This window comes from Leptonotus elevatus, chromosome 12 (genome assembly GCF_054856555.1).
Source record: "Leptonotus elevatus isolate MCC_2025b chromosome 12, RoL_Lele_1.0, whole genome shotgun sequence".
NCBI classification, from domain to species: Eukaryota; Metazoa; Chordata; class Actinopteri; order Syngnathiformes; family Syngnathidae; genus Leptonotus; species Leptonotus elevatus.
Window position 1 is genome coordinate 14,398,229 of NC_141250.1, and position 15,289 is coordinate 14,413,517.

The following is a 15,289-nucleotide window of genomic DNA, read 5'->3' on the forward strand; positions in this document are numbered from 1 at the left end:
TTTCTGAGAAAGAAGTTCCACGAAATGAATGAACTGGAATATCGATGGACTGAGTGACTAGCAGACAGCTGACAAATTCAGGCTCCTGAGTGTAGTGAATATTTTAAATGGATGGAAGGAACATTTAATTGTGTCAAAATGTTCGGAATATCCAGAAAACATTTTTTAAGCTGTGACATTATGACTCTGAAGACCTGCAGTGGTTGGGAAACGTAAAAAAAACAGGCATATTATAACATCAAAACGGGATTTTCTCATTCAGATTTGAAAAAAATAAATACAAGTTTTTTTTATTGTTTAAGTATTTTGTATCCATCCCTGACAATTATGCAATAATGTCAGTCAACAACCTAAGGTATATGCTAAGCGAAAATACATGCAGCGTTGCCCCAAGATTTGAATTTTTTATGATACAAGACATCTATTTTTAAATATTTTTAGATCCAAGCGCTATATGGTGGAACAACAAGCAACTGTTTGGCAGGTAATGAACAGTTCTTCAAAAAAGTGGCTTGAAGTTATTTATTGCTACTCTTAGTTGATATTTACTAAGTTAAAAATAAACACAATTACACGTTGTCTATTTAAATCACACAACTTTACCTTCCTCTTGCTTAATCCTAACACAATGCAAAATGGGCATCAATTGCATCAGTAGTCACAGTATTATAACCCTTTAAGAGGAAAAAAAATTCTCAGCAAACAAGCATACATGTAAAATATGTGACACTGACTAGCACATACAGTAGGCTTAGTTGTGAAAGTCTTCTTGGTTTGTATCTTCACAACCGTATTCCCCCCCCCCCCCCCCCCCCCCCCCCCCGGTGGTCATGTCATGCACACCAGAATGAGTCACAATTATTTAATCATGATTTTCAAACTGATTATTTCTCAGTAATTTTCATAAAGTACAGTCTTATAGATTGTTATTCTCCTGAGTAAAACACATTTACAATTGTTTGTTAGTGTTTAGTTTTAGTTGTGTTTTTTTTGGGTGGAAGCTGGAACAGATTGTCATTTCCATTCATTTCAATGGAGAAAGATGATTTGAGCTACGATTATGGTCACATAGCGGATTCAACTTGTATATCAAGAAAACACTGGACCTCATCTGGACCCGATGTGCAAGTCAGTAGTTTAGCTGGCCTTGAAATTAATTTACTTTGTGTGTAGTAAAGCAACTTGTGTATATGTTTGTTTGGCCCAGAGGGGAAAGCGTGTCCAAGCGCTCCAGCTTTGGAGGAGTGGAGAGTTTGCAATGACCATCCTTGCCTGGTGTTCTATTGGGAGGCTTCCACGTGGGGGCCCTGCATCAACGATACTATGGATCACAACCGAACCAACTTCTGGAATAGAACCGCTACCTGCACTATGGGAGTTCAAATTCGTAAAGTCACTTGCATGAAGATGAATGGAGGAACCGCTGTGAGCAAAAGGTATGTTGTACAACTTCTTCTTTCTGTTCTATTGTTTCGTATGCAGTATTTGTTGTATTTTACATGTCACAGTTAAGATTTTGGAATTTTGTTTAAAATAGGATTATTAAATAAATTGTTATCTTGTACTGGTTATTGTAAAGTGGTCTGCATGTTTTAATTGCAAAATAAAGATAATTCAAAAAATATAACAAAAATGGAAACATACAAATCAGAAAACAAAGAAATAGTTCGTCAAAATCCAGCACATGCTTTGGGGAATTTAATCTCTTCTTCTTTTTTTTTTCGCTGATTATTTTTTGGGGGTTTTAGTTTCAAGTTTGAAGTATTAGATTGTGGAACCCAAGTGAAATGGTAAATTATGTGAGGACAAAAAGATAAATTTTTGCTCATTTGAGATATTTAGCATATCCGTTTCGTTCTTAGAATTTCAATTTTAGAACATTCCCACAGGAGTTGTGAAATTGAATTCCTTGACTTTTGTATATTTGCCTTTTTTGTTCTATGTGATCTTGTTTAACTTTATCTTTGACCATTGTTGCTGGTCTATACAACACAATTCCAAACGCTGTTATTTTAACAATGCTAATGCCGGCACCAGAAAGATGCATAAATAATTCATAGCATTTTGCTCTTCCTTAGCTCCATATATTATTGACAGTGCTCTAAACTGAATTATAGAAGGCTTACCCTTGTCCTGTCTCACACACAAATATAGAGGTTGTAACAAAAGTCGACAATGTGGCAACAGGTTGTCCTTTAGCAGAGCAGGCGGTCGCTACTCATCACTATTCATTAATCACTGTTAATGCATTGCTTTTTGTTGTTGGATTATTTATACAGGCTATATTAAAACAATGGAATTATCGTCTGCTTAAACCTGACTGTTGTTGGGTCCATCTAAACTACAGATCATTTATTTCCCTGTTTTAGATAAACTATTCACTTCATTTGATCAATAATTAAATTCAGAGTAAATCTGTTAATTTGAAATATAGGACTCCAACCCCCTTCATATTTAGAAATTGCTCTCATGTAAGAAGTTGGTGCCTCTTTTTAATATTTGATGATGGGAATCTTAAGACAGAAACATCTGGTGGTTCATGGTTGTTGCTCTTTCACACTGAGTTGGTGGATCTCCCTACCAGCTCTGTCAAGTGAAAATAAAAATATTCGGAATTCGACACTCTACAAAGAGTGTTGTTAACAACCTGGCCAAATTTAAATGATTTAAAAAATATTGCCAAGTAAAAAAAAAATTGGTTTTAAATCATGAACTGCACTGAAACTACGTCTGCCCAACTGTCAGAACTGAAAAATGGATGCCACTTAAGCTAGCATCTTTCTTTTGCTTACTATTTATTTGAACCATGAAAATATATCCACTAAAAACCTAAAAAATCACACTGAGTGGACAACGAGGCGCTCTAAAGCAGCCGCACCAGCTCAAAGTCCCGATTCACACACTGCTTTTCAAATCTAACTTTAAAATAAATTAATTAATTAATACTGTCCTTGCTCTTGAAACTTTCTCTGCGTGATATGCGCACATTTGCAGCCAGCTATGAGGCGCTCTAAAGTGACCATATTAAGCGGAGTATCCTATAACTACACTAATGGTGCTCAAGTTCTTATAAAGTAGGGGATGGGCGACTTATGTTTTAACCCTTAAAAAATATGAATATTACACGGTTCTCAGTTTAAAGAATCTTCAATTGTGTTTGCCTCTAGTGTATTTCTTTGATTATTTTATACTTGTATGCACAATTGTCATAACATTTCAAGAAGCCAACAATAGCAATTGGCTGTCAGCCACAACGAAGAATATTTTGCCTTGTTGTTCAATGGTGGTAATTTTCATCACACATTTTCACAAATGTCTGTGGGACATGCCCTTTGTTAGCCCTCCTAAGGGGAAATTCAATTGTTACACTGTTTTATATTCAACACGTGCGATACACTTGGACAGAAATCCGGCATCCTTCGGGCATGCACAAATGAACGCCCCGAGCAGTTGGGGCTTCAGTTGAAAGCACTTTGGCTGTGCTTGGAGAGTAAACTGGCACCTCTCCAGCAACAAGCGTTAATCTTTGGTCAGCGGTAATATTTGTGCGTAGCTATTCTCCAAAGCCAAGCCAAATGGCCACCGACTGAGGGTATAACGAGGGGTTTATATCGAAAAAATATAATGGCCAAAACCACGAAACTGTGATATACATTAAAAAAAAAAAATAAATGCATTCAATTTGTCCATTCTTTTACAGTTTTCATGCATTGGAATACGTGTTCCACATCGCAGTTTTATACAGTAGTTCTCAGTAGCTGACAATATTCTACAGCTGCCCAGTTGCATTGCTGTGCCCTTTGGCATGCGCCACTGCAAAGAGGGAAGGAGGATCAAATTGAGGAAGGGAAGTTGCATGCTCCTTGTACTCGGGTGTACTTTGATCAGGTTCTTGTGCGCCTGCTGACTTTCTGCTACTGGCGGAATGTGGCACCACGCCGAGTCTCAAGTGAGACCTGGATCTCGGTTGCTCGGTCGGGTAAAGCGACTTAGTGGGGCGGGGAGGTCTGCCCCTGGTGCATGTGTGAGAGAAATGTGTGTGTCGCTCCTGGTGGATGAAGACATCAAAGCGTATGATTTACTGTACACAGCCCTGTGAATTATTTATTATACAAAATTGCAGAATTGACAAAACACTGCCAGCGGCCTGTCATAAATTTGTGACACAAGCTTAAACAGAGGGAATGCACAGTACAATGATTTGCCATTAAGACTTTGATTAAACGTTAGTGATGTGCTTTTAAAAGTGTCCTTGTTGGTGAATAGTTTGCATAGGCTTCCTTTTGTCAGGTTTAATTAGCAGGCATGTTGTGAACTTGAATTGATTTTTGCTGCGGGAGTCCCTCGGGTCTTATTGTTGCAAATAGTGGACTGCTGACTCTATGCTTGTAAACAAGCAAACACACTTTCGCAATACTGTCGGGCAATCATGTTTATTAAGCATTAGTCAAACTTGCCATAACTGTTTGGATTGCATTTATATAATTAATCAAATGGCCATATTGATGACCACTGAAGCTTTCCTTAGGGAGGTATTAGATTCCACCAATGACACATTGGCATTTTATCACCTCATTAGGATGCTATTGGGATAATTAAGCCAGTGATTCCTAACTCGTGTGCTTGAGAGATCATCAAATTCACCTAATTTGTCAGGGGAAAAAACGTGAATTACAAATCTATCTTTGCTATTAACGTATAGTGACAGTCAGAACAATTAAATACTTTAGTGTTAGATGGCAGAAGGTAATTAACCCCAATATCCACTGGTTGCTTTCATGCAACAGAATACAGCACCGGTATATACTTTGTGTTCAACTAAACTGGCCCAGATTTCATGAGTCAACTTGTGACTAAATGGAGTCGAGATCATAAATATTTCATTAGGCAGTATGGTGGCATTAATATGAGTGTGAATGCTTGTTGACCAGTCTAATGTGTACATTGCCTCTCGTCCAAAGTCAGCTGAGACGTGCTTGAGACGTGCTTCAGCTCACCCGTGACACTAATGAGGACAAGCGCTTTAGACAATTGATGGATGGATGGATGGATGGATGGATGGATGGATGGATTGATTGATTAGCCAATCAGACCATTTTTGTTCCACCCACTCATTTTCTTACGCCAAACTTATACATATTGACTATTAATAATATATATACTGTATACATATATATATATTTTTTAAACGTACAAAAAATAAATAAATAAATAAATAAAAGGCAAAGCTTTGTCTGGCAATTTAAGCATGTTTTCCATTCTAAAACACAGTAGTGTTAAACTAATTATCTCTAATTGTTTTTTTTTGTTTTTTTTAAGATCTGTAAACCCGATGTGTTTGAAGAGAATTGTTTATACAAAGACTGAGTACTATATAGTACTCACTTGTAGAGAGAGTGTTTTTTAAGATTAATTTTATATTCTTGCTAGGTTTTCTTTACAGTGACTTTTTCTCATTTCCTTTTTAATGTTCAGTGGCAACTTACAAGGGAGTATTTGGGCCTGACTGGAAAAAAAAACAACTAAACATACAATACCAAAATTAAAAGGTACTTACATTTTCCCAATTAAGGTAACATAGGCCTCCATCTGTTCCTACCCTTACTTCTTTCCTCTTTTCGTTCTCTTGAACACCTTGATGCTAAAGAAGTCGGACCAAAATGTTTCCATTAAAAATTACACTTATTTCATATTCCTAAAAGCTTTGCTTATAAAATGACTGTTTATCTTAATGCTACAACTGGTTTATTGTATTATTTCTTTGGCGTGGTCCAAAAACTCCTCTGCTTAAAGGCATGTGTGAGACAACTGTATTTTTATTTCATTTTATTTCTTATTATCTGTCTACATTTTGCCTGGTCTCGTACACGCAGCAGGACAAATAATCAATCATGTTTCCTGTGGGGACGTGCGTGATGTCAAGGACAGGGCACCTGTTTCACTGCACTGTCCCGTTACCAGCAAGACTCGGGACATTTATCACTCATCGCCTGAGGGATGAGTACAATATAAGACCACTGTTTGTGTGTGCGTGTAGATGCCCAGATTCTGCTCGTCCACAAACGATCCGGCCCTGTGTTCTTCCCTGCATGAAAGACTGCATTGTGACACCCTTCAGTGAATGGACGGCCTGCCCATCAAACTGCATGCCAGGTAGCCTTGAAAGTACATTACTGAACCTCTTCTAGAATTGTAAGATTGTGTTTACACATACAATTTTGTGTGGAAAATGTCAACTTTTGCTGTAGTTTTTGATTTACCGCTGCTTCCTTTTTGTTTTTTTGTGTGATTGTGTGCACTGCACATTTGCTGTGTGTGGGCAGACGTGTCATCAGGTGGCATTTTTATGACATCAGTTTCAGGGTAGTTTTCATAGTTAATGCTGCCGTCACGTTGACTGACGTCAAATTCACATCACATTTGTATTCGTGTTTGTTTTGATCAAAGGATATTTGATTTTTGTGTGTGTTTTTTCCTGTTTGTTATGATTCTAAGACTCATACATTGGTGCCTTGAGATGAGTTTAATTCAATCCCAGACCTTAAATGTGTTTCACCTTTATTTAACCAGGTAGGACAGTTGAGAACTTTATTTGCAAAGACGACCTGGCCAAACATTCGCATATCATTTTTCCCAACTGGGATGAATAGCAATGGCATTGACAATGGAAAAAAAAAAAAAACACCAAAAAACATGTTTTAGTTTTCAGGAAAAAATAGCACTATATAATTTCCTACATTAGAATTTTTTTTATAGGTTTTATTTGACCCGACGGCTAACGCCTCGCTGTTGGTTAGCTAATGTGCTAGTAACAGGAATATTTGGCGGGCTAACGCCTCGCTGTTGGCTGGCTAACGCTGTGCTAGCAACAAACAAAAGGGAGTTAGCTAACTTGAATGCCGGACATTGAGACAAACTAGTTTAGGATTAACTAGGATGAGGTTATTAGCAGCATAGATAGATTTAAAATGGGACCAAAGAGAAAAAAACATCCTCTGTTCTGCCATTGGCTTGGATACAGCTCGGGATCCTGGAGCTTATTTTAAACTAAAAAGGTTAACCTTTGTATTGTTACTATGCATCAACAGGTGTTTGAATGAGATAAGTGAATATGGCTTTGATCATGATGATAAAGCGCTATATAAGTGCACTCCATTTACCATTTTGATCAAATTGAATTTTTCATTTGTTGAACTATGATGTATTTTTCGGCAAAAATACATTGTGTAACCCATTCAAGTTGATTTGGATTCCTGTGGCCAATGTCGATCCGAACAGCGAATGTAGCTCATATCTAAAAAAATAAAATAAAATAAAAAAACTCACTTGTATCTCAAGGCACCACTGTTTCTGAACCATATAGTGAAAATCCAACCTAATATAGCTTCTCAAGTTTAAAAATTGATATTTAAATGTTCAAAAGTCTAAAAGATTACTGTGCCTCATGCTCCATTAATTTTTTTCTCACTAATATAAAATATATTACATTGGCTCACGCATTCCGAGAGGAAAAAAAAATTCTTCCAGGAAAAATAAATAATCAAAACAATTGCGCCAGCGCCAGCAACTCATCTTTATAAATATTCTGTGGCTCATTGGTCCGCTGATGATGCAGTCACATTTCATTTTACCATTTTTAATGTGAGGTGATTAGTCTGTGGTCATTACAATGTCGTATGTCCAGAAATTAAGGGCTGTGTGTTGCAGAAAATTATAGCCATACACAGGCACACTAATCATTATCTCATCAGCTTTGACACGACTTGATTTCGAGACATGCACTCAAAAGTTTTGACTCTGAAAATGGGGAGGAATAGGAAAACACATGCAAACACAATGTAATTATTTTTTTCCCTTCAGAAAGTGACTTCTATTGCAAAGTACAAACATTGCCATTGGAAAAAGGATGCTGTTCAGGTATTCAACAAGATAATTTGGGGTTGCGTCGAAAAGTGAGTCGATAAAGTGCCGTTTGGATGACAAAATATAGTGTGAATCCGTCAAAAATGGCGCTGAGTTCTTCTCTATTGTCCGTGAGCTCTTTCTTTTTTTTTGTACATTTAAAGAATGTGGTTGACTTATTTCAAAATTATTCTCGTTATAATTCCAAAGGTTGCACATTGTGCAAATGATTGATTGATCAATGAAAATGGGGAGGACTAACTTTCAAGTACTCATTATGATTTTTGACTAAATGTAACTTTTAAGTTTGATGTTTTCTCAACACAATAAGGTTTGAATTTTTCCAGTGTCAGACCGTTTAAAAATTATTATTTTTTATTTCCAACAGAGAATTCCACCTCTGCCACACAGTCTCGGTACCGCACTATCATTCAAAAGTCTGCTAATGGAGGTCAAGAGTGCCCCGACACTCTTTATGAAGAGAGGGAGTGTGAATCACTTCCAGCATGTCCAATTTACAGGTAAACCAATTTTCTTGCTTCCTATCTATGAGTAAGCAGGACCGAATACGGCTGATGGTAAATAGCATTTTATAAAAAGAAAATTGTGTGATTTTCAATTATGGTATAATGTGTTTTGAACTTGCCGCATTTTATTCCTAGATATAAAATGAGTTGAACACATTCACAACCAATCACAGTTCAGGTTCAGAGACCAGGTGAGCCGTGATTGGTCGTTACCTGAGCCATAGCAACTGTGATATCATTTTAAGTCGACAGCAAGTGGCAAAATGGCCGCCGCCTGAGATGGATAAAACCGTCTGGATTCATATTCCACAAACACAATATTAATCAGAATGCTGTGTTTAGACTAGTTAGGGTTTGGTTGAAAATTTAAATTTGAGTTATTTTCATAGTTCTCATTAACTAAAGTAACCTTGGTGAGGCGTCCATATCGTTAATGTCAAAACACATGATTGGTGATAAATCGACTTCAAGCTCTGTCATTGTCAGTGACTACTTTTACAATATGTCGACACTATGGGGTACGGACTTCCGACTTCAGGGTTTCACACATCAAGCGCCGTTTCCAGCTACTTCTGGCCACGTTCCAACACTCGCACCCCCACCCCTGCGCCCCCCCCCCCCCTCCCCCAAACTCCTAACGTCTCATCGCTCTGAATGCTTCGGACGGAAGCGCAAGCACTGGGAAGCGGCCCACACGTCGCAAACAGGAAACGGAAACAGCGCTGTGTGAAACCCGGAAGTCGGAAGTCCCGCCTCCTCCGTGGCATATACCCCATTAAGGTAAAAATTCTGGTTACTTAAAGGATCTTTGTGCAGTTTGTCACTATTTTACTCGCGACTGCCACCTCTGGCCCAAAGCCTAACTGCAGCATCTGTGTCAGTCTCGTTCATGGTGCGCGTGCGAGTACGTGCACGATCCTAAGTGCACGCCACATGTCCGCTACTCCGCGGGGACGTGCATGAACGTCACCCTCCACCTCTCCCCTCCCCTCCCCAAATAAACTGTGGCGTGTGCGGGTCTGCACACTCTACTATAAAGGGAAGATAAAAGCTGATAGATGCAGTCAGAGTAAAACAGTCAGGGCTCTTCATACTCATCTGGGCGTTGGTGGAGCATGCATGATGTAGAAAAAAGCTTTAACATGACCTTTTTAAACGGCACAATGCACCTTTAAAGATTCGTAATAACCCGTTTACATGTCTGAGTAGACAGAATAAAGTAAACCCGGTTAAGAGTATATTTGTTTGTTTTGTTTTTACACGGCCTTTCAAAACACGAATATTGCCGACATTTGGGTTTCAAACGGGTTTTTGACTACATGCAAACGTACTGTGTGGTTAAGTCGACTAATTGGTTCAACCTCTATTAGGACAACACAAGCAAATTTGAAAAGTCATTTGAGCAAAGACTATATTTTGTGTTTTACTTCCAGCAACGTAGGAAGATTTATTTTGTGTCTTATTCGTGTTTGGCATGTTGGCAACAAGTGGCCCAGATCAATTGTGAACCAACAAAAAGGTAAATGATTCTCATGTAAAAATTGAAAGCACAACAAAATGAAAAATCATTTAAACATGGCACAGAGGTTTTGTGTTTACTTATTTCCTGCAGTGTTCACAAATTCAGAAGTGTATACCACATGGCAATTTTGTTGACACAGAATACATTTGAGAAAGCTTTCCCTTTTTACGCCTGGTGTTATTGTCTTGCTCATGTTTTCTGCATGGGGGAGAAAAATGGGCCCAGATAATCAATTCTAAGCCAACAAAATGTTGAACGCCTGTGATTTTGCTTGAGGGTTTACAAGCCAGCAGTAATCCTCATGTCTTTGTTTTGTTGTTTTTCCATTAAGGTGGAGGATACACAAGTGGCACGCTTGTACCTTGGTTCCCGATTCTGTCCAACGTAGCTTATCTCGATCAGCAGAATCCTGTGGAAATGGGTTAGAAACAAGAGGCGAGTCTTTTTTTATTTATTTTTTTTATTCCACAAGTATTTGTCTTTCAGCATTCGTTAGCCCATTTTAAGCTTCCATCTAGTTAACTGTCTTTATTTAATGAGTCCTAACGGCCCTTTCATAACGGCTCCTTTAACAAACAACTGATGGAGCCATAAAACACAGAGGCAATTTGTCCTGGGAGTGTACTAAGATGAATCTTTCGGTCTGTTGTCCTGACGATCTCATCACGCCACTGGTTCCTTATTAATGGAGCAAGCCGGACGGCCACAGGCACATTACATACCATGAGATAACAGCCTTTGTAGCAAAAAAAAAAAAAAAAAACACTCATGCAGGCTATTATAAATGAATTTAAGCAAATCAGATTTATAAATACACTCTAATTTTGGTCAAACATAGATTTGTACTCCACCTTTCGATATATGCATTAAAAATGACTTAATTTACCACTAAAATAAATGTTTTCATTATACACAAATTATACTTTGATTGTGCGGAACTAATTGTGACCTTCAAATGTGAGCCATGAACCCTTTGTCATTCAGCCAGACACTTTTGTGCACCAAAGCGCTTCAAGTATGCCGCAGTTTTCTGAAGATCGAGTTGTCAAAATGACAACCACTACTTATTTTCGTCCTATAGTTAATGTCATTAATGGTGTAATTGTGGACTCACTAAGAAATGGGCCGACAATTACACTAACGACGATTCCAGTCGCTGTCTGAGGCTTTAAGAACTTTTTTTCGGCTGCCGTCGCTGCTCTCTTCCACTTAACCTCATAATTGATCGACATTTCTCAAGTGAATCTATGCGATCATTTCCAGTAAGGAAAGAGGAATGAAGCATCACCAGGTGTAAAGCAATCCTCCTCGACCTTTAGTCATTCACCTTTTCAATATGATTAAAAATGTCTGTTTAAATACCTGTGACATTTCAGATACTTGGAGCCAAATTAGAATTTACCAGGCATATAAAAAATAATATAACTGAGTGTAGGGCTGCTCCGATAGAATTAAAAAGTCATATGCTATGAAAATAAAATGCATAATGGTGTATAGTAGGCTGTATAAAGGGTATTCATACTATGAAATGATATAACAGTTATTCCTCACAATTCATTTATGCCAAAGGTTACGCTTCTTATCATTGTTGAATACATTACTTTTAACGTACTGTTGATTTTGTAATAGTGAAACCTCAAGTTTATGATTGAATTGGGGTCGTCTGTTTGTCCGCTACAATTACTTTTTTGTGAAATCAATATAGTACAAAATAGTTTTTTTTGTTGTTGACTTTTTTGTAGCCTAAAAATGCCCGGTATAATACAAATTATAGTATATAAATAATTGAACGGTTTTTTTCACCCCCATTACAAATAGATGCCATTGATAAGAGCTTTGTGCTCATGACTAGCACCTGAATAAAAATACATTTTAATAGATGTATTGATACATGGGGGGCAATATGATTCAAGAATAGTTCATTCTCAGGTGGAATGATTTAGTGGGATTACGATTCCATTACTTGAATGATATATCTCTCGAATAAAAGACGATTCGATACTTATCTCAATGTATTTCAAAGTGGAACGATTCAATTCGGTTTGACTCAATGCGCTCGCATATTTTTAATCAAAACGGATTTTTCAATTCAGATTTTGTTACACCCCTTTTGAGCTGCGTGCTTATGGCGATGCTAAGCTAATGTCCACGCTTTCAATTATCTTCCATGGGGCAGTCGCCTCTACTAACATGGCCGCCACGTATATATATGCATCTCTCAACAGGGCCACCGCATTGATTTTCTTTTATATGTATACTAGAGTAGACTATAAGTCTGTTTCATCTATGACAAGAGATTTCGTAGTCCACACTGATGACCGTTTATTACAGTACATAGTTCACAATGTGGTATGGTTGAATTAACATGAAGATGAAATTTAATGGGACTTAATTTAGATAGAATAGCCATTATTATTACACATTATGATGGAGAATGTAACTGGTTCTGGCTTTGGCTGATAGACTATAAATAGAAAAAAAAAATCTTCATTAAAAATAGTCGTTCCATATGATTCTTCCCCATTTTCTATAACGTGAGGAAACTGTGGAGTGTGAGCCTTTCCAAAAAGTGTCCTTTCAGCAATTCCTCCAAATTGATCACCTTTCTGAATTTATGTATAATTAAAGATGATCCCTGTCCGGGTGAGATGATGTGAAATACCACACATGTGGACTTTGGCAACCCTGAGGCTGAACAAATTCCATTAAAAATGGAGTTGAGGGTTCCGTTTTTTTTCCAGCACTGGAATCTGCCAACAAAAGGACTTTGGGGTTGAGAGAGTGGGCTAATGACTGGTACGGTACTGCATCATGGAAAAGACAAGGTCAAGTGGAAGGCAGTAAATCTAAATGTTCACATATGAATAATCCCACAGTCATGATAATTTGGTGAAAAAGCAACATCATTAACGTCTCAATTGTTTTTGAACATGTGTTTATTCAATTCTCACCATTGAAAATGTACAGTTGATAGCAGCCACATGTTACATTAAATAGTTAAGTTAAAGAATAACATTGACATGTCACCCTTATACAATTATTTCTGAATGTTTTTGAATGGTGCAGGTATAATAATAATAATAATAATGAATAATAATCATTATTTTCTTTCCTGCAATGAATTATTGAATTCATCATGTATGTCTAATGCAATGGAGTCATTGTGGCCCAGATAAGCACCCCACATTTGCTCTGCGGACACATGCCTTATCACCATTAATCCATGTTTACAAAATATATTTTTATAGAGACCATTAATGTCAAAAATTTTAATAAAATAGAAATAAGAGCTGGCTATTTCTCTTTACTCTGTTGATGTTTTGAAGTGTGCCTTATCTACAAACCACGTGGTAAGATTTCAGATGATTTCCTTTCACACGGATTTCCTCAGTCAAGCCGATGATTAGATTGCAGCGTACCTCGCTGCATAAATGTGCATACTAATGAGGTTCTTCCTGTAATACCCTGTGTAGCTATGATTTTTTTCCTTATTGATCCACAGTTGACCTAAACCTTATTCGCATCCATGTATTTTTTTGTTTGTGACTTACTCTTAAAATATATACAGTACTGTACACCTAAACGGTTTCATCCATTCATGTTAATAAGTTGCTGTATGATGCCTTAGGAAAGCTTGATTTCCCTTTTCTGACTAAATGACACAGCTCTCTATGGAGATCGATATCCCTATCGTTAACATGCTTGTTAATATCAAGATAACATACAGTAAAAGGTTTTTACTGTATGAACATTTAGCTCCAGATATATATTGCATGTCTTAATTTATTTACAATTTACTATACTATACCACTGACTTGTGTATCTAATATTTCCTTGGCATCCTCCCAATCATATTCAGTGTTTTGCATTAATATGATTAAGCCTATTACAATTCTTGTAAACATAGCCTTTGACCTGGACGATGAGACGCCGGTGAATCTGTTCGACAAAAACAGAATTTGATCAGAGATGCTTGGATGGGATTGATGGGTACATTATCTGGACTATAGAAAGTGGTGCGCGTGAGTGGTGCGCAGGTGCGCATGCAGGCTGAAAATCCTTAAGTACACATCATATTCAAATTCAAATGATCTGTGCATTTGCGATCAGCATCCAGTTGAGGATCAACTTGCATATTTTGCATATTTTAAGTGACCGTGCTAACCGCTTCACTTTTGGAAAAATATTTCCACACACTCGTATCATAGTTAACATTTTGCCGGCTGCCCTTGTTCCTCGCAGTGAATCCTGTGGTCCCAACTTGTATGAATATTTCAAGACGTAGCAAGCAGAAAAGCCATGAGTGACGATAAATGGTAGACGCTAGAGACTCAAGTGGCGATAAACGAATTACATAAGGTTCTGTCAAATGTGATCGGTTCCTCTCCTACTCCATATCGGCAGGACTCAGTTGTGCTGAGGAGAACGACGAGGCGGCCAACCTGACAGAGTGCATGCGCTGGGCTGGTCCTTTGCCTGCTCAGACCCGAGCTTGTCGAGTGGCGTGCAGGGATGACTGCACTCTAACAACTTGGTCCAAGTTCTCCGAGTGCGCAGGATGTGGCAGCTTCCAAAGTCGCAAGCGCTCACTTGCAGGTAAGAGCGTCACCTTTGAAAGCAGGTTGGACTGAATTGAAGTATGAAAAATGTTAACTCCCTCTTATATCTGTCTAGTTGTGTGACTTAATTGTGACTCTCCCAGTAGTCTCGGGTCTAAATTGGGTCCTACATAGCATGTAATCCCTGATTTCAACACAGATGGCCGAATTTGAATTTACATGCTGTGTTTGCAGAGCAGGCTGGATACTATTTGTCTTCATGAATATTTGAGCCGGTGCCACAGGGGCCGTAGTAAACACACCCTGTCTCTTTCCATAATGCTCTTCGAACCCAACTCATTCAAATGGGCCCGAGTTCAGTGGTAGGTCGTCCCTGAGGGCTGTATACATGTGTCACGGTTTAGGGGCCATTCTATCTACTTAAATGTCATGACTTTATTTCTTCATTCAATTGTGAGACTTCAAGGTCATTGTCAGGAAAGCCATTCTAAAAATCGTCCGATTGTGAAATGGTTACTTTTTTTTTAATAGCAGACATTTCGTTCTATGGATGTGAATACACAGTACACAGTGATTATATAAGCTATGACAATTTGAATGCAGAGAATGTCAATCCTACCGTGCTTAAAAACTGTCACCTCATTCACCAACTGATGAAGCAGTAGCAACCGGAAGTTCAGTATCTTGCTCAAGTACACTTCAACATTGTCACAAGGTCTTAGACTCGAACCCACAACTTTCGGGTTGGGAGACTCTTCCACTTAAGCCATGTCGCCCCT

At 38.0% G+C, this 15,289-nt stretch overlaps 1 protein-coding gene across 2 annotated transcripts in view; it reads left to right on the forward strand.

Moving 5' to 3' along the window:
- thsd7ba (thrombospondin, type I, domain containing 7Ba) overlaps positions 1-15,289 on the forward strand; it is a 154,007-nt gene that overhangs the window by 96,889 nt on the left and 41,829 nt on the right. For both annotated transcript variants that reach the window (XM_086091736.1, XM_086091735.1), the window contains 5 exons: positions 1,208-1,436; positions 6,038-6,153; positions 8,291-8,423; positions 10,283-10,386; positions 14,356-14,547. In XM_086091736.1, coding sequence (XP_085947862.1) covers positions 1,208-1,436; positions 6,038-6,153; positions 8,291-8,423; positions 10,283-10,386; positions 14,356-14,547 — 774 coding nt within the window. The remainder of the gene's footprint in view (positions 1-1,207; positions 1,437-6,037; positions 6,154-8,290; positions 8,424-10,282; positions 10,387-14,355; positions 14,548-15,289) is intronic.